The sequence below is a fragment of the Falco biarmicus genome, chromosome 9 (assembly GCF_023638135.1).
Source record: "Falco biarmicus isolate bFalBia1 chromosome 9, bFalBia1.pri, whole genome shotgun sequence".
In the NCBI taxonomy this organism is placed as follows: Eukaryota; Metazoa; Chordata; class Aves; order Falconiformes; family Falconidae; genus Falco; species Falco biarmicus.
In genome coordinates this window covers 45,698,984-45,722,158 of record NC_079296.1, presented here as the reverse complement: position 1 = coordinate 45,722,158, position 23,175 = coordinate 45,698,984, and the positions used below count along the sequence as shown (strand labels likewise).

Below are 23,175 nucleotides of genomic sequence, written 5' to 3'. Positions count from 1 at the left end.
GAATAATTTTAAGCATGCAATCTCCTGGGATATGTTTTGCTGCCGTGTGGTACTGGATTCGGTACACGCGCCTCGCTGCGTGCGTCTGCAGCGGAGATGGTTTTACCACCAACAGCCTGTAGAATGTTTACAGCAGGAAAATGCTCAGCTCTAATAGTACTTTACAGGTGGTGGGGCAGCTTGTTAGCAACTTTGACATCGGAAATGAAGCGTTCCTTTAATTAAAAGCTGTTATTCACGGTGTAAAATTTTGCACTTCCAGGGAATTATTACTCATGATGTACAGTTCATGTTCCCTGATGATTTATCATTTTACCTACTCATTTGTTTCTAAATTATGATTTAATTGGTTGAGAAATTACAAACAACTATCTTAAATTTACAGCTTTTAATTCAGTCTTAAAATAGCTTTTATTATAACTCTCACGCATTTTTACTTTTGCTTTTGGGCTAGGCTATGAGCTTTGACTGTTTAGTTAAAAAAAGATATCTAAAATCATTACTTTAGATGATGATTGTCCCTTAATGGATTAATAAGTATTTTTTCTCAAAATAAGGTGCAGTGTTTTCCTGTAAGCAAGGCCTTCACTGAGCTAACTGATGAATATTACATGGGTGGATTATTTTGTCTATTTCAACAGGGATTCCCCAGAAGAGTACAGGATGCCTTGTATATTCCTAGTAATCCCAAAACAGACACAGAAAAGGCTGACGCCTGCGCATCACAGAGTATGATTCTGTTCAGTGTACTGCTCCGAAAGTTACTCGGATTTATGCAAATACATCATGAGATCACTGCGGGGTGACTGCTTTCCTGGTCTGTTCTACTTTTCATCATTCTTTGGGAGTTTTTCAGGCAAAAAGTCCTCTGGAAGCGCTTCACTTTTTCTTGCTTCTCCGCCACGGTCTCAGGGAAAGGCAGGGGTAGAGCCCATTTCAGGACTCCAGTTTTGCAGTTGTTAGCAGTTACTGCTGCATTACCCCAAGTGAACTGATTGAGTGTTTTCTGTGGGGCTGTGGGTGGCACTGACACTTAATTGTGCTCCTGAGCAGGGAACACAAAGCCGAGTCTCTGGCCCCGCATCAGACAGAAAAAAATTATCAATTTTTTTTTTATCACGTTTGCTTTGCCCAAGTCCTTAGCATACCTGAAAGAAGTTACATGAGCTGTATAAATAGATTATACCCTGAAGACTGCTATGGCTCTTTTCTTCACCGCTTTAAATCTCACATCGTGTTACTTGTACTGTGTTTCTTCTCCCTGCGCGTGCTGCCCTCCTTACTAACCCAGCCTGGTTTTCTTTTGATATGGCCTCTCTCTTATTTCTTCCAACTCTGTGCCTTAAAGCCTTCAGCCCCTTATCAGCTCCAGCCGCATTGCTCCGGGAGGCAGGAGCTGGTGGGGCTGGGTGGAGATGCCCGGCAAGGGGATGCCCCAAAGGAAAACCCAGCGGCCGGACCCCGCAGCGGGATGGGAGCTGCCGGCCTCGGCAGGAGCTGCTCTCTGCTCTTTACCACTTCTGAGAAGTGGCTTCAAACCACAAAGTTTATGAACTCCGTGCTACGGATCAGGCTTATTCTTTTTATTTCTGTATTTGTCGTAATGTGTCAACGAAGTTCTTGGCAAAAAGCAGCAATTCAGAACGGTTCCCCATACCCAGTGTTTGATTGCACACCACTGCTTCTGCTCTCTCATGGAACTGGAACAGAAATAATGGATATGCCTTTATTATAAAGTGAGTTTACAAGTGACTTGCGTTCCTGGAGTATACTGACCCCCTCGGTGTGTTTTGGCACAGAGCGTGCGTGGTCGTATAGCCGCATGGCTGGTTTCTGCCTGCTGCCATGTGCTGTAACACTGGGAAGGTTTGCTCCTCCCCGGTAAAACTTGTAACTCTTCCTTGGGGGTGTTTCCTAACCTCATCCAAGAAAGGGAGGAGATTAGTCACGTTTCAAATACAAAAATCCTCTCTCTTGATTAATAAAATCTACTCTGCATGTTGCTTTAGGCATAGATCTGGCTAAATGGCTGGAAAATGTTGGTGAAGGGTCTGGTCCCAGGCTGGCGGCTGCGGGTGGTGCAGAGCTACAGCCACACGTCACCCCATGTCCAGGGTGCCAGAAACGGGTGTTTGCCACGCACAGACCATCGCTGGCTCGCCGGTGGAGACCTGCTCTCTGCTTTCCCAGGGCGTCCTCTGCCTGCAGAGGGACGATGCAGCCCGCACTGCTCAGCTGGGGCTGCTGCCGCTGGGGCTCTGCAAAGATAAATGAAGATATTACGCTTTGGAGTTGGAACCAACCATCTGCCCAGGGTCGGCGCTGGGGTTACGTGGCCAAGTGTTGGGCCACGGCTTTGTGTTTTGACAGATGCTGTTTCTATAATGCACTGTTCCCTTTTTATAAGCTGTGGGCCAAGTGTAAGAAGCCAGCTGTGTTTTCCTGGAGGAGTCACGGAGTTTTAGCATTAGAGTAGTAAATATAGTAACATCTGTTTAAATAGGAGCATGTTCTACTGAATTAGAGAAGTAATTATTATGTTTTTTTCAGCTGTTGCGTGCTAGCTGCATTAATTGTAGCTTTTCCTAAGGAACTTGCAGTCTGCATAGGGAAGGGGAAGCATTCTTGATTAAGGGAAGTTAAAATGAGATTAGTTCAGGGCCCCCTTTCACGTTAGACCCTTTACAGGAATGGATTCAGGTTGTACTTTTGAAATCACAAACCTGATTTGGTTTAAAAATATGTCATTCGATGGAGCTAGCTGATATGGGTGGGGACAATCAGAAAACACAGATCAAAAGGTGGAAGAAGTACAAGGAAATACTTAGCTCTGGGTCCACTGCATCAAGAAGAAAATAGTGGCTTTTTTTTCCAGTTTCGTAAAGGCTTGTGAAATACACACACCTATGAAACTCAAAACTTCTTTGTAAAATGGATTTAAGACTGGAGAGTTGCGTAAGGAGGGGAAGAGAAGTGGTGGGTAAGCCCCTAACTACTTGTGTCTGAGCGCGGATGTATATTTAAATTGCAGTTTTTAGTGTATGCCAAAATATAAACTTCTCAATAAAATAAAACAACTTTTTGCTTTGTCACATTGGTCCATAAAAGGAAAAGAACTTCCAACAGCCTTAAAATGGTGATTCAGCATAAATGCGGTAACTTGTGGAGTGCTGCATCGGTGGAAGGATAAAAGCTTTCTGTGCAGCCCAGGTGGGTTTCGCTTCCGTTTCCCTGAGCTGCCCTTGCTGTGTGAGAGATCCCCAGCTATATCTGGGAGACGTGAGTCATTCTGGTTTTACTCGGCTGTGAAGTTAGGACAAGGAGCATGGGGCTATGGCTAAAGTCAAGCAGCGTTTGCTTCATGGCCCCATGATGCTTGTCTCCTTGTCCGGTCTGGCTGCTGGCAAACAGAAGGGCTCCACCGCTGTCTTCACTGGAAAAGCTTTATGGCAAAGGGTACTAGGATAAAATGCTGCTTTTTACATTTTTGTGGTTGCACCGGCTCTGCAGACCTCTGCTTTTATTGTTAGAGCATCAGTTTTTCTTAATGTGCCCTGGCAAGAGGTGCAGGGGAGCTGGCTGGCCGTTGCAGCCATCAGGGCGCACCTGGGAGTGGGCTGGTGCAAGCACCCCTCTGCCAGCACCCCCCAGCGGGCCGGTGCGAGCACCCCCCAGCTGGTTTCCGTTCCAGCATCATGATTGCCTCGGCCCCTTGCGAATTCGCTTCAGCTGGGCGGCGGGTCCCACAGCTCCTGTAGGAGCCTGGGGGGCAGGGCTGTCCCCCAGGCTGGAAGGGAGCTCCTTGGGTCACCCCCTGCCACCGCCGAGCGGGGCTACCTTGGCCACAGCTGGTGCTGTTTGTGGTAATGATGGCAGCTGTGTGCTTAATTAGGCCTTGTGGAGTAATTGGCCTCTCTCATTTGGCCCCCAAAGCTGGCAGAGAAAGGTTCTACTTCTTCCCCAAGTGACATGGTATCTCTCCTGGCTTAGAATAAGGTAAATGTTTTATTGATTTTTTCTGGGCTATGCTTCTCTGGGCTTGCACCAAGAAGGGAATGGCTTCCTTCTTTTTTTATTGGGATGCCTTGTGCGCTTCTTGCTGTGCAGGGTGTGAAGAGCAGCCGTCGTGGCTGGGAGCCGTACGGCAGTACCGTGCAGCAGCAGCACTTCTGGACTGAAGGGGGGATGTTAAATCCCTCTTACGCTGAAGCCTCAAAGTTTGTGTAAGGCTGCATTAAAGTGCAGCCCTGTTTTGCTTAGCGTGGTCCTGGGGTAGGTGAAATAAGCCCCTCTGAACTTGAAATGCGGTGCCTAGACAGGCGCCTGGGGTGGTGTAGCTGGTTTGTTGGAGCTGCTGTAAGTTTGTACCTGGTGTGGTGAATTTTTCAGGAGTGTTTTTAACCCTGACAGTTTCGAGGCTGCCTTGTAGCCGCAGGACTTGTGCGTCTTGTGTGACTTGAGCCTCTTGGTCTGTGTCCTCTCATCTTTTGCTCCAACTGCTGCAAAATCTTGCTGATGCAAGTTAACTTAGTTAAAGCCTGTTTGTAATCTCCTACCGTAGGCAGGATGCTTTGCAGTCAACTTGAATTGTGCATAAAAGCAGGTCTTAACTCACTGCTGCTGTGTGCCATGCTGGTGGCTTACCGAGCTCCTTTCGAGATGATCTTGTGTTTATGATTGTGGTGGTGTCTGATCTTAAAAATTCCAGCAACTAATTCTTTTTTTTTTATTATTTTTGCAATTGCTTTGGCATTTACGTGTCCGTGGGGGGCGCACGTGCTCTTTGCCGGCACCTGAGCGTTCTCAGACTCCTGCTGGAAGTGCTCTTTTAAAAAGAAATATATCTATCTCCGGAGTAAAATAAAATTTAACGTCGAGGCTATAAAACAGCCTTCGCAGATGTGCTGTACAGCCCGGCTGGCTCCCGCTGAAGGCGAGTGTGCTCGGGCAGCCGAGTTTCTCCTGCCAGCGGCAGCGGTGCGAGTTTGCGCGGTGTGGTGAAGGTGGGGGAGATGGGTGGTGGGAGCGGGAGCTGCTGGGGTCGACGGCGAGGGCTGTGGGACTGGGAGCTGCCGAGTGGTGGGAATGGTGGGACTGGGAGCTACTGGGCGGTGGGAGTGGTGGGACCAGGAGCTGCTGAGTGCAGTGGTGGCTTTGCCCCCTGGAGAGCCTGAGGTCTTGCCTGGCTTTCCTGTGGCTTTCTCAGACTACTTCGTTATGAGCCGTGGGGAAAACGATCATATTTAAGGGATAGCTTGAAGAAAAAAAAACCAACCAAAAAACACAACCCTTTGCAGTTTCTGGGTGCTCAGGTATGCTCTGGAGAGGAGCTTGGAGGTGGGTGGCAGCTCAGGCTGCCCCAGCGTGTGGGTCCGGGCCGTGCGGTCATCGGGGTCGGCTGGGATGGCGTTCAGTCTACCTGGTGCAGCCTGTGTAGAGCAGCTGTCGAGGGTTTTTTCTGTGTTTGTTTGCTTTTAAAATCTTGTCAAAGTGACTTTTTGGTTGCTGGGTTCTTGTGAAATTCTTCTTGGGGTACTGGGATGGTGTGAAATTTCTGAGAAGTAACATGAGATGAAGTGTCTAGGAAAAAAAATCAGATTTCCTTGGATTTATGGATTTACTCGTTACTTGGATTTTATGTTTTTGAAGCGTTTTAGGAGTGTGTGTGTTTGGTTTAAATTGAGATGAGTTCTTCAGCAGTGAACTGTAATGTCCGCAGGCTCAAATAGTTCGACGTTCCATTAAATCCCGCTAGTGCCGTAAGCGATGGGGACGTCGGTCAAACCAATCCCGTAGAGGTGTGCTGGCCCAGCGCCGGGGCACGCTCCTGCTGCAGCTGGTGATACATTGCACTCCTCTGTTCTAACGGATATTTGGGGAGGTGGGGTGTCGTCAGTAATATCTTATTTAAATTGAACGTAGACAACTGGATATTGTTCAAATATTTAAAAGGAAACTTCCAGTGTCGACGCTGATGGATAGCAGGATTCTTGGAATTCAAATGCCCTCAGAATTAGGAGAGGCCTTTAATTGAGACAGTGATTTAAAAGATATTAAGGACTTTTCTGTCTGTGTAATGAGATTCTGTTGCATCTCATTGGACCTCTGCCTCCAAGCAGAATTAATTAACGTTAATACCTGCTTAATCTGAAGAAGCTAGATAAGATTAGAAGTATCGGAAGCAAATTTCTGCGAAATTTAAAGCTACCTCTTCCTTGACGCGGCTCAGGTGGGGATGTGTGATGCTGGTGCTCGCGCTCGGCTCGCTTTCAAACCTGTGAAGCGCTTCCCGTGCCTTGTGTCGAGGTTGGGGTTTGACAGAAATCCCCCGCATGGCAACAGCCCTGGGTCTTGCGGGGGTTTTGTTTGCGTTTTGAGGGGGGGTTGGTAGTTTGTGGATTTTTTTGGTTTGGTTTTGTTCCCTTCTGGTAGGTGTTACGATCGGTTTCAAGTAACTGTATACTGGTTTTGCCAAATGCAAACTTGCAGAACTTTTTATATAGAAGTGCTATTTATTATTAGTTGTTAGAAGCCTAAGTATTCTTAATATAAACTAAGCATCCTAGTAGATTAGAAACAGTGTATTTATTGGCTTAGTATTTTTAATTAATGTTACATTTTCTGATGGTTTGAATTTCTTCCTCATCACACCTCTTGAGCAGAAGGCAGAGTACCTGTCTGAGACTGTCAGTGCTCCCTGTGTGACATAGGTCTTGACTGCTTTTTAGTATTTCATTATGGAAATAAACTAATATCCCACCGTTATTTTGTACCAGTCTTAACTGCATCCATTTTCTGTGCCAAAGCTGAATGTGGTATCAAGAAGCCACAAAAATGCGGGTGTTAGAAATTGCTTGTAACGTTGGAAATATTGGAAACATTTAAATTCTTTGCCATTGTGAGTAGCATTACAGAACTGGTTACACTTTAGATTCTACCTGCAAACTACTGCAGAAATACACCCTCAAATGTCATTTCTGTGCTCCAAGGCCCGCTCTGGGGGGCAGTGGAGGAAGGCGAGCCTCTGTCGGAGGTTTGTGGGTATGTGCTGAGTCCCCAAAGCACACCTGGATCCCTCTGCCTCTCCAGGGACCAGCAAGGGAGGGAGAATTTGAAAGCAACTATTGCTAATACTTGCATGCTCACTGGCCTGGAAAATTCCTCGATAGCAGGCACTAAGGGTTTTTGATTAAGTCTTTCTGCAATGTGATTTTTTTGTTTAATTCAATTAAATTTTAATTATTTTTTTTTAAAAAATAATAAATATTTGGTGTCTGCACAGCCCTATTTAAACGGCTACAGAGAACTGTAGGACAAAACTGTGCTTCTGTATGCTTTTTGCAGGCTTCTCTGGTTAGTCAGGAAGCTGGGGTTGCCCTGATAAAACTATAAATGTTGCAGACTAAAGAGAGAAGATCTGTCTGCATGTCCTCAGAATTACTGATTTATCTCCAAAAGATGTGCTAATATCAATTGTCAGCTGGCTAGTCAGCTGAATTTTGCTACATGAATTATTTAGTGGAAGCCAGCTGTTTCTTGGGAACTATTAACTTGATAAATCAAGTTGCTGCTACTATAACTAAAGATATCTTACTGGCACTGAGTTACTGCTCTAATGGCAGTAAAGTGCCTGGAAAGCAATTTTATTGTTTACTCCGATTCCTCTGTAAATAGCTAATTTATCTTAATGACTGGATGGGACATAATTGGAAGTGAGTTTTCAAGGGTGTAATATGCATATTAATTATGAGTGTGAACTGGCCATCAGGAAGATTCTTGTCTGCTTGATCCTCTTAATGCTGGTAAACATCATTATCTTTTCTAATGAGCCATGATGACTGAAAGTAGCAGGGTTCTGCTCTGGGAGTCTGTTGTGGATGTCTGGCTACCAAAACAATTTGCCTGGAGAGTTTTTGACAGATTAGAGATGCTTTTGGGACCTGCAGAGCTCCAGCACTAATGGCTTTTTTAAGGCTTATATCCCTGAGAGGGGAGGTAGCGTGGGTAGCACCGGGGCAGCGCGTTAGGAAAGCTGGATTTTCCTCACAGCCCTGTGCTTGTCTAGTCCCTGTGTGACCTTGGAGAAGTGGCCCTGCTTCTGTAAAGTCAGGCATGAGAAAGGGTAGTGGTCGCAACCAAAAGTCTGGGAGCGTTGAAATGTCAACGGAGTCTTGCTACAGGAAAGCCTGTGGTGTGCTGCTGCCAGCAAATGTCTCTGTGCTTGCTTCTTAACAGGGATAAGTATGTGCAAGGATAAATATGTGCAAAAAAAAAAAAAAAAAAGAAACAAAAAAACCTCTTGGGACACACAAAATATTTCTACACAGTGAAACTGTTAATCGCTTTCACTGCGAAAATAAAAATACGCTGTAGCAGAGACCCGGTATCAAATACAAAAAATACTATTACAGAGAGCACGTTAGAAGTGGCAGCATGTTGTTGGCTTAGTGTTGCTCTTACTTTATGAAATATTTAACGGTCTTCCAACAAAGGCATCTTTCTAAGTCAGTAACAAGTTGGCTCACTGGGACTATAGCTTAGTTGCTGCTGGTTTGTGGCTTGATCAGTATGCAAGTGCAAAATAACCATGGAAAAAGTTAAGCCAGTTATTTTCTTTTTTTTTTTTTTTTTATTAATGCAAGCACATCCAGTCAAACACGGAATATCCTGCTTTATGGTACAGCTTTATATTTAGCATTTCAGCTCAGAATAGCAAAACACAGTATTTAAGGAATGTATCAAACTGAGGGAGGAAAAAGAAAAGGAACCAATGTGGATACTGCATTGATTTCAAGTATATACGAGGACTGATTGACTGGTGAAGTGCACATTCATGTGAAAGCTTTTCTATACATTTACAGAAAGTGTTCTAAAATTGCATTTCAAATATATATTTTTTCTTAAATTTTAAGCATCCCTTTTAAATTTCAATTACATAAACAAAGCTGATATACAATCCTTCTTATAGTGTCCGACAATGTTACTAGCTAGAACATCTCTGAAAGTGCAAAACACTGTAATAATACAGTATAAATATTCTTACTCTAATCCATGGCTGAAGGTCAGTACTTCAGCACAGGAAAAATAGCAGCAGATCATAAGAATTATTCCTTCCCCCTTTCTGGGCTGTTTTTGTTAACAGTTAGTATTCTTCTACTTCCTCCTTTGTGGCGTAACTTGCTTTTTCTCTTTGACGTCAATGCTATGGGAATAGCAAAATGTTGATTTTTCTCCCTCCCTTACCCCAACTTACTCTTCTAATTTTAAGTATTTGGCAAGGGGGGGAATGGAACAGGGAGAGAGGGAAGGCTCTTTAATTTTTCACCATACTGCAGGGCAAATACAATAAATAATATCTACTAAGTGATCGCAGATGCTACATGAAACGGTGGCACTGCTCTTGGTTGTAGGCACTCAGCGAGAAGAGTCTACTGGACTGGAATAAAGCAGACCCTCGGTCCAGCAAGTCTTGCCCCTTCTTCAACAGAAGGCAGAATAAGAAAAAAACCCACCATCTAACTTAAAGTTGATAATTTTTAAAGAAGCTTGTGCAGAGGTCCTCTGCAAGGCTCTAGAAGGGAGGCTGTAACCTCTGTAAACTCAAGGGCCTTGTATAAAAAGTAAAATACTAAAAAAAATTATCTAACTGTCTGGCTCAAGTCATTATCTTTACAAATATCCAGTCCTCAACCCTGAAGAGAACAGCAACTGGAAAGGACAGCAGATATTCACGGGTAATAATTTGTTCATTAGATGAAAGAGGTTTTAATCCAAGTCTATTTTTTTTTTTTTTCATTCTTACTTTCTCACCTGATCTCTGCAATAAGTCTTGAAGTATGGTTTGGGGTGGTTTTTTTTTTCCTGGAAATGAATACCTTGAGTCTTAACAGAAGCTCCTCAGGTGCTCGTTTGGATAGCCAAATTAGGTATGAACTCAAGACTAAAAGGAGAAATTAGAAATGGTAAGCACCAGCAGGTTTACAGATCACCTCTAATTTTGGTACTGACCTGGGTTCAAAGGTTTGACCAATTTCTTCTGGTGTTTTCCCCTTAGATTTCAATGGGTTCTGGCCCAGACAGTTAACCGTGGCTTGCAAAATACTAGAAGAAGCTTGCATCACCAGCTGGTCTTTGCTTTAATTGTCTGTAAGTGCAGACTAGCGTTTTCAAAGGAACCAAGAGAATTAAATGACCAGTTCAGTTGTAATGAACTCTTCTTAAGCTTCCTCAGAAGTCTTAGCCTTAACTTCAAATCGGACATCTGAGTTTACTTCCCTCTCCCTAGCTCAAATATGATTTTTATTTTCCAAAAAAACATATTGAGCCTGTTTTGCAGAGATAATCTAGGTTAGACATCCTTCTCTTAAACAAAACAACAAAAAAAATCCCTGATTTTAAGAAAGGAAAACACAAACTACTCTGACAGCCAGAATTTAAAGGATAGTTCCCAGAAGTATTAAAACTTAGACATGTGTGCATCTTCACACGTGCACGCACACATACTCACACACAAACGCACATCCCCCAGCAGTTACCCCATCTTACCTCTTCAAATCGTGTAACAAAAATATGTTTGCTGCACCATCAATGTTACAGGCAGGTATACTCTACTTCATGTGCCATATTCTCCGTTTTATTTAAAAAGTACATTGTAGCTGGTTTTGAGACATCCATATTTTTATTTTCTTTACTTCCAGTCCAGCGTAATAGAAGGTACACTAAACGGTATCAGTACCTTGTAAGGCACTATTTTCTGATGTAGGAGAGGAACGCGCTTACTGCAGCTGTCTAAGGCCTTGACTCTACAAACACTCGCTAACACGTGTGGGTGGCATCGCCGATTTGAAGGAGACCCTTCGCTTCAAAGCTAGAGAGACAAGTTGAGTGTTCTGTAGGATACTGGTCCAATGGAGTATTTAACCTGAACACTGGCTTTAGTTGGGATGTGTGTTTTAATTTTTATTTTGGTGGAAGTAATAAAAAATTAAAAATTTGGATGCTGATAGAATAAGATTTCCCCAGGGATACCATCTCCCGCAACACATTTCATCTCTGAGAACAGGGCCCTGCCCTTATATTTAAAATAAAAAACCAAAACCCTTCACTTAAGTGCCTTAAGGTTGACATGTGAAATATTTACCACATTTTATTTCATAAAAGTTACTGTATATACAAAACAGACCTCAGCCAGTGAGGTCTTTCTTAGCTCAGTCCAAGTCTTTCAGGTTGTAAAAACGTGTTCATTCAATGTGCTTCAAAGTCTGCGGATCAGATCCAAAATCCTCAGGCTCTATTAAGCAGAGTTGTCCTAGAATAAGAATTAATAAAATAATTATCTCTTCTATTGTAATAAAAAAAGTTTTACAGTTTTGGTGGAGGTTGGCAGTAGATCTCTCTCGCATTGTTAGCTGGAAGCCTTGCTTCAGGGATAGGTTTTTCAGCCGCTATAAACTGGGATGCATCTACAAATTCCAATAAAGATGCTGACTTAAAATGAAAATTCAATTTTTGTAACACTACTTCAGGTACTTAAGGTGTGCTGAAGCAAATTAATGTGTGTTTCTCTGTCACCCTAAACTATTGCTTGCTGAATAGCCTTGGATTTAACACAAGGTACATTGATGGTTGTTACAAGCCAAAAGCTTACGTGGGCTTCCTAAAAGTCATTGGGTTCACTGGGAAACGGCGTCCCATCAGGGACAATACAGTCATAATGTAGCTCAGCTGCAGCTCAGGACACATAGGCTTCATTCACTCTTTTATCTGGTAAAGATATGGCAAATCTAATTGTTTAACGTGATTTACAAAGGTCTAAATCTCTCTTTCTGCAGCGGCCTCAGTATTAGAAGAAATCCCAGTTGAATTAATCGATCTCATCATGTACATGGAAGAGGTGCTCCCCCCTCTCGGAGGGAGGAGGAGTCACTGAGACTTTCTCCCTTAAGAGCAGGCTGAAAATTAAGAATATTGGTATAAACTTTCATCCTTTTATAAGATTTGGAAGTGCATAGGTATAATAAATGATAGCGCCTTCTTAGTATATCTATATATTTGTTTTCCTGAGAAAAGTGTGTCTGAAAACTGTCTAGGCTATCAAATAACAGTAAAAGAATCTACGTCTGTAGCAAAGCATATTCCCTTTCGTAGTCCCAGCAGTAGTCTCACAGCCTGAACTGATCTGGCTGGAAAAGCTGTATCAAAATCCAAGCCCTACTGAATGTTTTTCAAATTTGGATTTTGAAGAAGAAAAATTGATTCTATTTGGGCCAAAATGGTCCTAAGCAAGTATGCAAAGAGGAGGGAGGAAGCTACTGATCACGTGCCTGCGTAGGTCTGCAAAAAGAGTCATGTTCTGAGGAAGCTTCGTACCTGAGTGTTTTCCAGCTGTCTTTTTCCATGTGGTTTTCTGGACCTTCACTCTCAAAGGATGCAATGAACAGAGCTAGTAAATAAAATTAGAACAATTAGATACATGGGTTCTTTAACTGGAAAAAAATAAAGTGCAATATAGCAGCTGTAACTTAGCAGACTTATAATGAAGTTTATTCTTATCAGAAGCCGATACAGAAGCAATACTTATAAATATTTTTTTTTTGCTTTTTTTTCCATCTGCATATTCTGTCTGCATTTCAACAAGAAGACTCGCTAGAACGTTCAATAAAGGATTTTACCTTCTTCACTATAAATGGGTGCTGTGAGTAGATAGCTCTGGATCTTTTTGTCTTTTTCAAAAGGGCACTCAACCTGCTTCCATGTCAGGAAATCATGAATCTGTCTTGAAATTTCCCAGAATTTCTGCATGAGGTAATTAAAGGAATATTATTAAAGTCATATTTGCCTTCTTTCAAATATGATATTTTTTTCAATTTCTAAGCCTCTCGTTCTTGTTCGTATTCGTGCTGCTTCTCTTAATATCCCTTACGTAGCCTTCGTCCTTGTTAGCCTTTCTTCTTACTGCTCCTTCATCTCCCGTTTTTGCTCCTAGTTCCTCATCTGTTAGTCTCTTTCCCTGATTTCTTCTGAACATAAGGCAGGGTGCAGGGCTAAGGAGTAGCAAATTTTTTGTCTGCCATCATACCTGGTACACTAAAATTCTTATACTGCTTAATTTCAAGTTCTTTACTTTAAATGTTGGATGAGTACAATGTTCCTTAAAAAAATTCCCATTCCAATTAGCTAACAGTGGACTATCTCTGTATTACTTAACTAATTTTTAATGCTGGGGGTTTGGCTTCTGAAATTTTTTATTATCTTCTCAATCTTTTCATGCATTGGTTTTGGTAACAAATTAACGTTACTCCAATGAGTTCTGCTTATCTGAGTTTTATGTTTTTTAGCGCATCTGTCCCATGAAAAAATATAAAAAATAACCTCTGTTTCAGTAGACTTTATAAATAACCGTCTAACTGAAGGCAATTACATTCCAGAAGTTTTATGTGATTCTCTTCTGTATGTGCAGTTGTGGATTTGCTGGATATGTAATATAAAGATGGCGATGGCAAACACTAGCTTTCACAGAAATGGGTGACATCATTCCCCCTGGATAATGATACCTCTTTCTGTCTAAATCAGAACCGGCAAATGTTTGTAATGTTCAATGTTTAACTAGCATCACAATTTCTGTAATAGCAAAGTCCTACCTTGAAGTTTATCTGCCCGTTGGGCAAGCGGTTCGTGTGTATTTTGTGCAGAAAGTAGATGTCTTTAATAAACAGGTTGAAGACTGGGATGACTATTTTCTCTCGATTGCTGTTGGCAGTCTGAGATCGCTGTGCAGCTCCTTGCAGGGCTGTGCGGTAATTACAAAAGTTGCTGGATGGATCCATGTGATGCTGTTTTTATGACGGGGGGGGGGGAAAAAAGGCAGTCAAGTAATATGTTTTCCTAAAAACAGAAAGCTTTGATCTAACTATCAGAGAGTTCATTCTTTATGAATCCTTTGGGCCTCTTTTAGAACTTCCAAGACGGAGCACCTTACACTGATCAGGTCTTGTTTGAGAGGAGGGTTCTGTACTGGCTTTACATCTGTGCTTTGCTTCAATGGTTAATTGAAGACTGAAAGGAAATAATAAATGACTGTTGCAACCCCCCCAACATTCTAACTTGCTGTCACCAATCTTTCTGATGACTATTCCGATGAAGTTTTGTTTTCATTCAGGTCTCCGCTAGATGGAGTACTCCAATTAGTTTTAGGGTAGCAAAACAGCATTTGCTTGGGTGAAAACTACCTTGATGTTGAATGGAAAAAATACATTAGAAAGAAACAACCTAAAGAAAACTTGCATCCACTTTTCTTTGCAGGCAAGTAGGGAGATTGAGATTCAGGAAATACTCTCCCTAATGTTTATATGTTGGTGACCGCTAACAGAGTCGCCTCTCTGGTCTCTGATATTGTCACAGCAAAGGTTTGGATAAAACTATTTGGGGGACTCCTATATAAGGTCTAAAATTTATACATACCTCTAAAACATCAAATTTGGCTGTTTTGACCTTGGACCAAGTTTTCTTTAGCCGTGCCACAGGACTCAGATTCATGCCAGCTGAACGGAGGGTGAAGAGACAAAGAAAGAAATAACTGAGTTGAAAAAAAATGTAGGGCTACGTAACCCTGTGTGTGTTCATGAGCACTATGCATCTCGGAAGGCAGTTCAGCCCGACAGACAAAAGTTGTAGATAACATTCACCCGCGCGCACGTTAATCTGTTGCTGGTATGTTCTGCCCCGGTAGAAGCGTGTGTGCTGGTGTGGTCGGCCAATTTCGGGCAAGTATGAGTCTTGCCCGTCAGGTTGTGAAATGGAGTGTCTTCTGTCATCTGTGTTAAGGATACTCACAGATAATAGCCATCATTGAGTTGAAGTTTCCAATATTGAAGCATTCTCTTGCCACATCAATGAAGAACTCCACCATTCTTGTACGCTGCTTTTTCTTTACAACCTGAAAAAAACCCAAACTCGTGATCTGTTAAGACGGAGGGGATGGCCTGAATTTTTGGATGGGATGTTCTGTGAAAGGCATTGTAACAGATTGATTGACTAGATGTTTTAAGACTCTTATCCAGCTAAATCTCATGATGATACAGGCCTTGGGATATTCTGTTAAGATTAATTTTTAATAAAATAACAGAAGTATTTGGGGCTACTACTATCAATTATTTGTCTAGTTGTGGGGGAACATACATTTTTGTTTATACGTGACGTTCAATGTCTTAGGGAATCTTGTATAAACAAGCGGGATGCTTTCAGCAATTTCCTCTTACTGGAAGAGGGAGATAACATGAAGGAAGAATATATGCAAAAAATGTCAACCTCTGAAGAAGGGAGGAAAGACTTAAGACCAGGGGCATGTACCCTGAATGCGAGAATGAGAAGATCAAGACTGGCAATTGTTCTTTTTACTGTGTATATTCTGAAATGACCTCTTGAGAGCAGGTAGTGCTGATCAACTATACAGATTCCCACCCATGCAAACGTGAAGGATCTAGCAAGTGATGCTGAACATCCGCTTTGCAGATTCCTTTAAAAATGGAAATGCAAAATTAATATCCAGCACTGTCTCCAGACTTTGTTTCTAAAAACCATCAATCTTTCTCCCCCTCTCTCTCTCTATATATATATATATTTTTTTTCCCCCTAGATTACATTCATTCACCAAAATCTTCCCCATATTTAGATCTTTGGTCTGGCTTATCCAAAAATGGCTTCTGAGGGGTGACTGCAGACTACTTCACAAGGGAGTGCCCTTTTTCTTTTTCTTTAAAAAAAAAAAACAACAAACCAAACAAACATCTCTTACCTAAATACTTCAGTTTGTGTCATATCAAAAGAAAATGGTCCAGTAGTCAATGGCCTGGCTTAGCTCTTTTGTTTGGCTAGTTTACTAAATGTATTAGCCATACCAGACAGCTCTGGAAGATGTCTTGGTGTGTTTTTGTAATAAGTTTCTGTGAGAGCAGGAAATCTTAAAGAGATTAGGACTGATATATCTGACTTCATGAAAGTGCAGGAGGCATCTGGATTTCCACAGAAGGACTACTGACCAAAAAGAAATAGAGAGAAAATTTCCTACTTGCTAGAATTGGTGCATGTGAATAGGAAACTAGAAGGATTGACATATGCATGAAAAAAGAAAAAAAAAAAAAAAAGAAAAAAAGTTTCTGGGGCAGTATAACTTCAATTTCTTTATTTATTATATTACAGAAGTTATTTTAATTTCTAATCAGGCTGTTCTCCCTCTTTTTTTTTTTTTTAAAAAAAAAACAACCTCTCCAGTAGTCTACTTTCTTTCCACACTTCTGAAGAAAGTTTATTTCTGATTTTTCTACAACAAAACCAAATAGGTGACAGTGCTAACGATCTCTAAATGCAGTGGAAGGACAGCTGCTTATTGGTAAATCTTTGCTCAAAGATGAGTCTCTTTTGAGAATTTACGGATTTTAAAACAAAAGAAACATCCAAAAGAGCTCATAACTCAAACTCCATACAAGTTCCATTTATTGTATGACTAATGCTGCTAGGGAAGCTGCACAGGATTCGACAATATATGCAAAGCCAAACGCAGCCATGAACTCTTAATCATACAAGCATGCAAATAATGTAATGCTTGAGTAATGCCATTATCTTTAATTGCAGTGCTAATGTTTAAATCTCTACCGGACCACTGCCTGCCTTTTGTTCTTAAGGCCAGGATCACTTTGCTGTCTGGTTTCCTGTGAGTACTTACCCGACAAATCTCTGTAGCCACCAGCATGCTGAGACAATTGAACCAGTTGTCATAGGCCTCCAAGTTATAGGTTTTGGTCACATCGCCTCGGCACTGTAAGGGAACCGGCCACATGTTAATCCTATCCTGTGTCGTGATAAAGTCAGCATAACAAAGGATTAAGTTTATTTTCATGTCTTGATAAAATCTTGTTGGGCCTTTTTTAAGGCAAGAGCTTAAACAAGGTTAGAAAATGTCAGCCTTTTTTGCACAGGGTATACTCGAATTATGGAGGTTCTTTACCCTGGTTATTCTTTTTATTTCTTTTTCCCTCCGTACCCCTTCTTGTACCTTGTGATTATCCATGGAGTCCATGTGGCTGACAATCTGCATCAGATCCTCTGGGTAAATGTTGCTCACTCTTTCCTGTGTTTGGAGAGATGAGAGATTGTCACTGTGCAGACGAACAGGGATGTCAATGAAAAACACATCAATAAAGCCAAAGTTAGGAGAATGTTTTGGTAACTTTCATCTTCCGACAGTGTAGGTGCGTGAGGTGTTTTTAATCGCTGTGTCTAATTGGTCTTGTTTGTTACTTTGGTTGTTATTTGGTTAAAACATTGGAGGCTTTCAGTGAAGCCGTGGCAATATTCATGTTGGTAAGTATATTAATATTTAATAAATGGAAAATAATTAACAGAAACTAGCATCTCACCAGTTCGATATAGGTCAGCTGCTGTGCCAGGATCAGAGGGTCACAGCACACGCTCAGGATGTCCTTCTGAGTTGACTGTGGCTTGGTTTTGAGGATGGTGCCTTTGTCGGTAACAGGTTGCCGGAATTTCTCTCTGATTTCCTGGTACTGGCTCCGTGTGGAGAGGGCCATCAGGAGATTCTGTGTCATCTGGCTAATGATCTTTTTCACTGTTCCATTTTCCTAAGCAAAAAGCAGAAACAATGACCTCTAGCTCTCGCAGACACAGATTGCTAAAGAATTTCTGACTGGGAAAAATAAATGCCTATTACTCATTTTCTTTTGTCTTATCTGAGCTGACCATCCCGTGACAAACGAACTTGTCCTGACTGCCCGCACAGCTCCCTGATGGCATCATTAGGGCAGCCTGCCTTCCCGGCTCTGTTCCACTTGCCTGGCTGGTCTGCTCCTTGCAGCATTTTTTGGCTAGTACCCCTTTCAAAGGCACCCATGTGAGCGGCTTAAAAGCGGATATACCGAAAGGTGGTTGAGTTGCTTGTCCAAGGCTTCTTGGATCCATGTGTACCAAGTGCCAAAATGCTCTCTTCTCATTCTGATCAGACTCGCTGATGATCTAGCCCAGGCAGAATCCAGGAAATTCACATTATGTCCAGGAATATACCTTGGCTTGACTTTGAACAACTACAGCATCCAAAGACTTCGGTAAAAGCCCAGTATACTTCGTGTTCTTGGACAAGTAAAATGCATTTCTGTTCATCAGATGCAGATTTTAAACATAGGATCTGTAAGGATACGTACTGGTAAAGCTAAGAAATATAATTCATCTGCTCAGTGTTTTGACAACTACAGCAAGCTGAATTCTTTCTGCCATTGATTGATTGTGTCCTATAGGCATTGCACTATGAGATCAACCCTGAAGTGCGAACTTGATTGCTTTCCTACTTCTCCATCCCTCCTGTTACTTCTTGAAATGACCCAGGTTCTCTGAGCATCTTCTTCATGCTGCTGAAAAAAACAACTCTACCAAAGACAGTCAGTCCATCTCCTCTTTCCTACACAACTATTATCTTGCTTTCATGCAAATTATTTCGCGTGAAGTTAGACACAAGGTGAACAGTTAAGTTTACAACCTGCTGTGCTGGTTTCTGCTAGCCAACTGGATGAACTAGAAAGAACTGCAATGAATCTATGATTGTTCAAACCACTAATATGCAGTGACTGAAATTCCATAGCAATGTGAGACACAATGACTACCAAATACTTGTATATTGCCCGCTGTAATTAAGCAATAATAGTGTCAGGATGTTGCTTTACAAGGCAATGATCTGACTCCCAGGAGAAATCAAATAAAAAGCTGAGGGCAGTGTAGCTCATCTTGAGGCAAGTGGGTTACTGCTGAACAGTAGCTGGCTGGAGCTATTTCTGATACTGTGCTACAAATATTCAGAAATGGCAAGGGTGAGTGGACTAATATAAAATGCTAATTTTGCTCTCTGGTACACTGAACTTGCAATTAGAAATTGTTTGACTTCAGCTGCTATGCCCAGTTTACTCGTGTGTCTGGGAGGAAACTGAGTTTCTAGATATGGGTCAGAGAGAACCAAACTTGAAGGCAGGTGGGAGTGTTGCAGGTATTATGTGACAGTGAACAAAGAAACTGCAGTGATGTCAAAACCTATGGCTTGCTTCAGCTACTGTGAATTTATTAGAGACTTAATACAAATGCCCTTAGAATTTTGGCAGCTTCCTTTCTTTCTTAGTCTTACCTTAAATTTTCTTGTCAGAAAATAAGTTAATGAGTGTACAATAATTTGTCCTTGTTTGAGTTTAAACAAGACATTTGTACTCCGCTTGGGGACAGTCCTGGTTGTAGCTATAGCTATTTGGCGTGCTGTCCGGTGCTACTAGGACAAGCACCTAACTGCTTTGTGAGAGTTCTCATTTGACTTTCTCTATCTTATTTATGGAGAGTAGTGTCCAAAGGGGATTTAGAAAAGCTTTTAAAATACGAAATAACCCCCCAAACCATTACAGTAATCCCTAGCTGAAGCACAGTATGGGTAATTTCTTGTGGTAACAAATACTGAGAGCAAGAGCTGCTTTCTGTCAGTGTCAAATCAGGTTTCCTAGGGGTCAGATGTGGCATAGCTCTTCACGGATCAAACTTGACTCTTAGCCTTGTTAAGGGGAGAAAGACAGTGATGCTGTAATTAACGGATGCCATCAGATTTCTCGGACACAAGAGCACTAAGCCATTTCATGAAGATGTGTTTTTCTCAAACGACAATATATTCATACATAACAGAGTGGGAGGGAAGGGGAAGAGAAAGTAAGGCCACGACTTTGTTCTAGTTCAAAGTAACAGACAAATTAAATACTAAGATACAGATGCCAAATACAACCTCTGCTGAGTCTGCCTTCGCAGTAGTATCTCTGCCAACATACACGTCTTTGCCCTTGTCTAACAAAGGGAATAGAAGGCATGTTATGATCCCGTTTCCTTTTCCCCTCCTACTAAGGCACTGACATTTTCATAGTAGCATCCAGGTAAACAGCTTCGCTGATGCAACAAGTGACATACTTCCTTTTGACAACTCAGTAACACCTAATTGTATTGTGTCCTATCACCGATTCATGCAGTGCCGTCAAACCTGTTGTTCTTCATTTTTCTTAGACCTGAATCAACAAAAACACACAATAAAGTTGTCTTCCCACTTCCTGCTAATTGTTCTCAGAAAACATCTTGAAGTTGTGGGTTTAAAAACGAGGAGAAGCTTCTACTTCTGTAGAAGTAAGCCTTCACATTCATACAAATGCTTTACAATTAATTCCCTTGCAGTTCTTGATTACCAGCGGACAGAAGGAAGCCTATAGTTGCAGTCACTTTCTCCACGAGGAAAAAAGGGTAGGGTTTCAGTTCAGAGGAAAAAAACCCAAACAAACCAGTAACGCACAAAACAAAAACCAAACAGAAAACTAACAGCCCTTGTTTTATTTGAATTTGCTTTATCCGTTTGCTTTAGAAAAGTCTTTTTGAGGTCTAGTTTTCTTCATATGCTAGAAACTCAGAGCTGTAAGACTGGTGATTGACTAGCTAGCAGAGCTAGCCCCTTCTGCACCCCATCCATTTTTCATATCGTCATGACTGCTTTGTCTCTTCCTCTTGCACTTGATGATTGCACGTAGGCAGTTTCTGTTAATGCACCATTAAGTTCATCACTCAGCCCATGTCCTGCAGTTACACTGACAGCTTAGCAACAGCTGCTGTAGTCCATTTAGAAAATACTGCGTGCGGGAGCAAGGGTCGGTATACAATATGATAAACTATATATAAAGGCTGACAAATACTGCTTTACTACTAAATGTTTTTTCTCCCCCCCTTCCCCGACCCCTACCTCATCACATTGGGTGATCCTGTGAGCAATCTCCTTCAACTCTTTCATGGATTTCTCATCTTGGAAATCATAGGGGAAAGTTTCAGTCCATTCCTTCAGGAGCTGAATGATTTTGGCAGCGAAGGATTTTAGCTTTGCCTAGAAAGAAACAACGAGTTGATTACGGACCACAGATCTTCCTGACTGCAGAGTAAATTAGCTGATGAGGGCTCACATAAAACTAGAGACACCCTTGAAAACACTTTGCATTAGTAGTAGGTGAAGGGGATAAAAAAGAACGTATTTAGCTGTGAGCCAGCTTCCCAAATAGTATGATTTAGCTTCCTTTTGTGATAGCTTGGTAATGTCTCTTACCAAACACTTTGAAGATATTTTCAAGGTTAGTGGTATAAAGCCAGGAAGACGACAGAATAGTTTAAGTGACTTATTTGATTGAAGTCAATGGGACTTAAGCTGACTTATGCCACCTGAGGCAGCAGTACCTTATCGTTTGAATTCAAATGCATACAAACTGCAGCACTCTACCAAGCATCTTTCATGAGAAGCGTTCACAAAGATATTTTTTTTCTATAGAATTTATCGGGCCCTCCAGATTGAGCTGTGTTATTAAAATAAAAGAATAACAGGGAAGATGTGTGTGTTCTCTCTATGGCATCTAAATCAAAACAGATTTCAAAAATAAAAAGTATTGGCTCTTTCTCAAAAAGCTATCAACCACAGAAAGGGGAGGGACAGCTATTGTCAAAGTTCTCCTGTCACCTGTGAATCTTCTAAGGCTTTTCATCAGTTAGACCTGAACTGGATTCCCATTACTCCACTGATAGCAACAGGCAGCGGCATCAGTAAGTCCAAGGGAGCACACTTGTAAAATTGGGAGTGTGAGTGCTAAGAACACTTTTAATGAACAAGGAGACTCAAAACTTAACTCAGGTTATATCTACTTTCCCACCCAACTTGTGACGCGTGGAGGAAGAAGAGGAAGTTTTCATTTGTGTTTACCTCCCCGCCTGTGTAAGCTACAGCAGTTCCTGCTCCCCACAGACAGCATGCTTTCTGCACCGCACTCCCCGTCAGCATCTTAGGGGTTACAGAAGGTGACTTAGCATGTGGCTTCGCCACAGGAAATCAGTGTATTTTCTTTTAAGACAAAAAGAGAAGGTCTTCCAAGAATTGGTAGGAACTCCTGACAAAACATCCTCTGATCATAGTGTGTCCCCGTTTGGTTGACTTTTTTTGGTTTTGATTAAATAAACTAAGCTTCCCCCGCAACCCTTCCCCCCCCCTTTTTTTTAACATCTCACTGGTATGTAGCCAGTGGAAGTATTAATAAGGATTATTAATAAAAACTTTGAAGTTAAACCATGCACCCTTGAATCCTCAGTCTGAAAATGAGCCGGTGCTCCTTGTAAGTCTGAAGGGAACATTTTGCTTTTCTTTCAGAGCTGCAAACCTCACTCTGCTAGCTTGCTTCTCCTAGCTGTTTTTTATTGACAGCATTTAACTGATCCTGCTAGTGAGACAAGCACAGAATAATTGGATGGTGAGGGCAAAAAGAAAACATCCCCGTTCTCTTTGCCAGTAGTAGGCGTTCCTGCAAAGCGATCTCTGCTAGTGCCACTGCGGAGCCCAACTTCAATGTATTTCTAGACAGTGTAGGACAGAGCTCCAGATTTGCAGTTGTCTGTCCTCCAAACTCCTTTTGTCATCTGCCTTGGGGAAAAGACAATTTATGCTGCTTTGCTAGGAAATGCATGGAGCCTGACATTATTAAAAGAATAACCTGTAGGTGGTGACAGAAAATTAATTAGCCAGCTGGTGCCCTTCCGTTCAATTAAACTTAACAGGTACGTGCCTACTCCTGTAGCACCTTGTGGTAAACAAAACTGGTTGGTTTTTTAAATTATTATTTGTATTAATTATCCTGACTATCCTTTCTTAACTTTTGAAGCTGGAAAAGGAGGGATGGGGGCAGGAAAGGTTCCAAAAATCTTTCCTTAGGCCATGGCAGCATCTCCATATGGACACTGACTTCTCATCTCATGTATCTACTCAAGTTGTTAGGGTTTGCTTCCTTCATGACTGAAAGCTAGGCATCTGTTGCAAGACAAACTGCAAACCACATCACTCTTCATGTAATTACTCTTCAGGTGTAAAAGAGCTTAGTGTTTTGTCAGAGGCTTTTAATGCTCATGGAAATAAGGTATGCCTCCTAAGAACAACGCTAAAAACCAGCGATACAGTGAACATGAGATTCCTGTTTCATGAGCACCTTGATGAAACCCAAAGCGGTGTGACAGGCTTGATGCACATAATTTGTGACAACCTAGATAGAAATCACACATGTAGGTGGGTAGCAGCACACATTT

The 23,175-nt window shown here is 41.8% G+C and overlaps 1 protein-coding gene across 3 annotated transcripts in view; it reads right to left on the bottom strand.

Annotated features, from left to right (window-relative positions):
• Positions 1 to 8,606: 8,606 nt before the first annotated feature.
• Positions 8,607 to 23,175, bottom strand: part of RASGEF1A (RasGEF domain family member 1A) — a 54,148-nt gene continuing 39,579 nt past the window's right edge. For 2 of the 3 annotated variants that reach the window (XM_056351116.1, XM_056351115.1), the window contains exons 4-13: positions 20,810 to 20,947; positions 17,415 to 17,636; positions 17,051 to 17,125; positions 16,721 to 16,846; positions 14,833 to 14,935; positions 14,461 to 14,540; positions 13,641 to 13,832; positions 12,672 to 12,795; positions 12,370 to 12,442; positions 8,607 to 11,308 (exon numbers count right to left, since the gene is read on the bottom strand). In XM_056351116.1, the coding sequence (XP_056207091.1) occupies positions 11,284 to 11,308; positions 12,370 to 12,442; positions 12,672 to 12,795; positions 13,641 to 13,832; positions 14,461 to 14,540; positions 14,833 to 14,935; positions 16,721 to 16,846; positions 17,051 to 17,125; positions 17,415 to 17,636; positions 20,810 to 20,947 (1,158 nt within the window). In that variant the 3' untranslated portion in view covers positions 8,607 to 11,283. The remainder of the gene's footprint in view (positions 11,309 to 12,369; positions 12,443 to 12,671; positions 12,796 to 13,640; positions 13,833 to 14,460; positions 14,541 to 14,832; positions 14,936 to 16,720; positions 16,847 to 17,050; positions 17,126 to 17,414; positions 17,637 to 20,809; positions 20,948 to 23,175) is intronic. The other variant, XM_056351118.1, reaches the window with a different exon arrangement.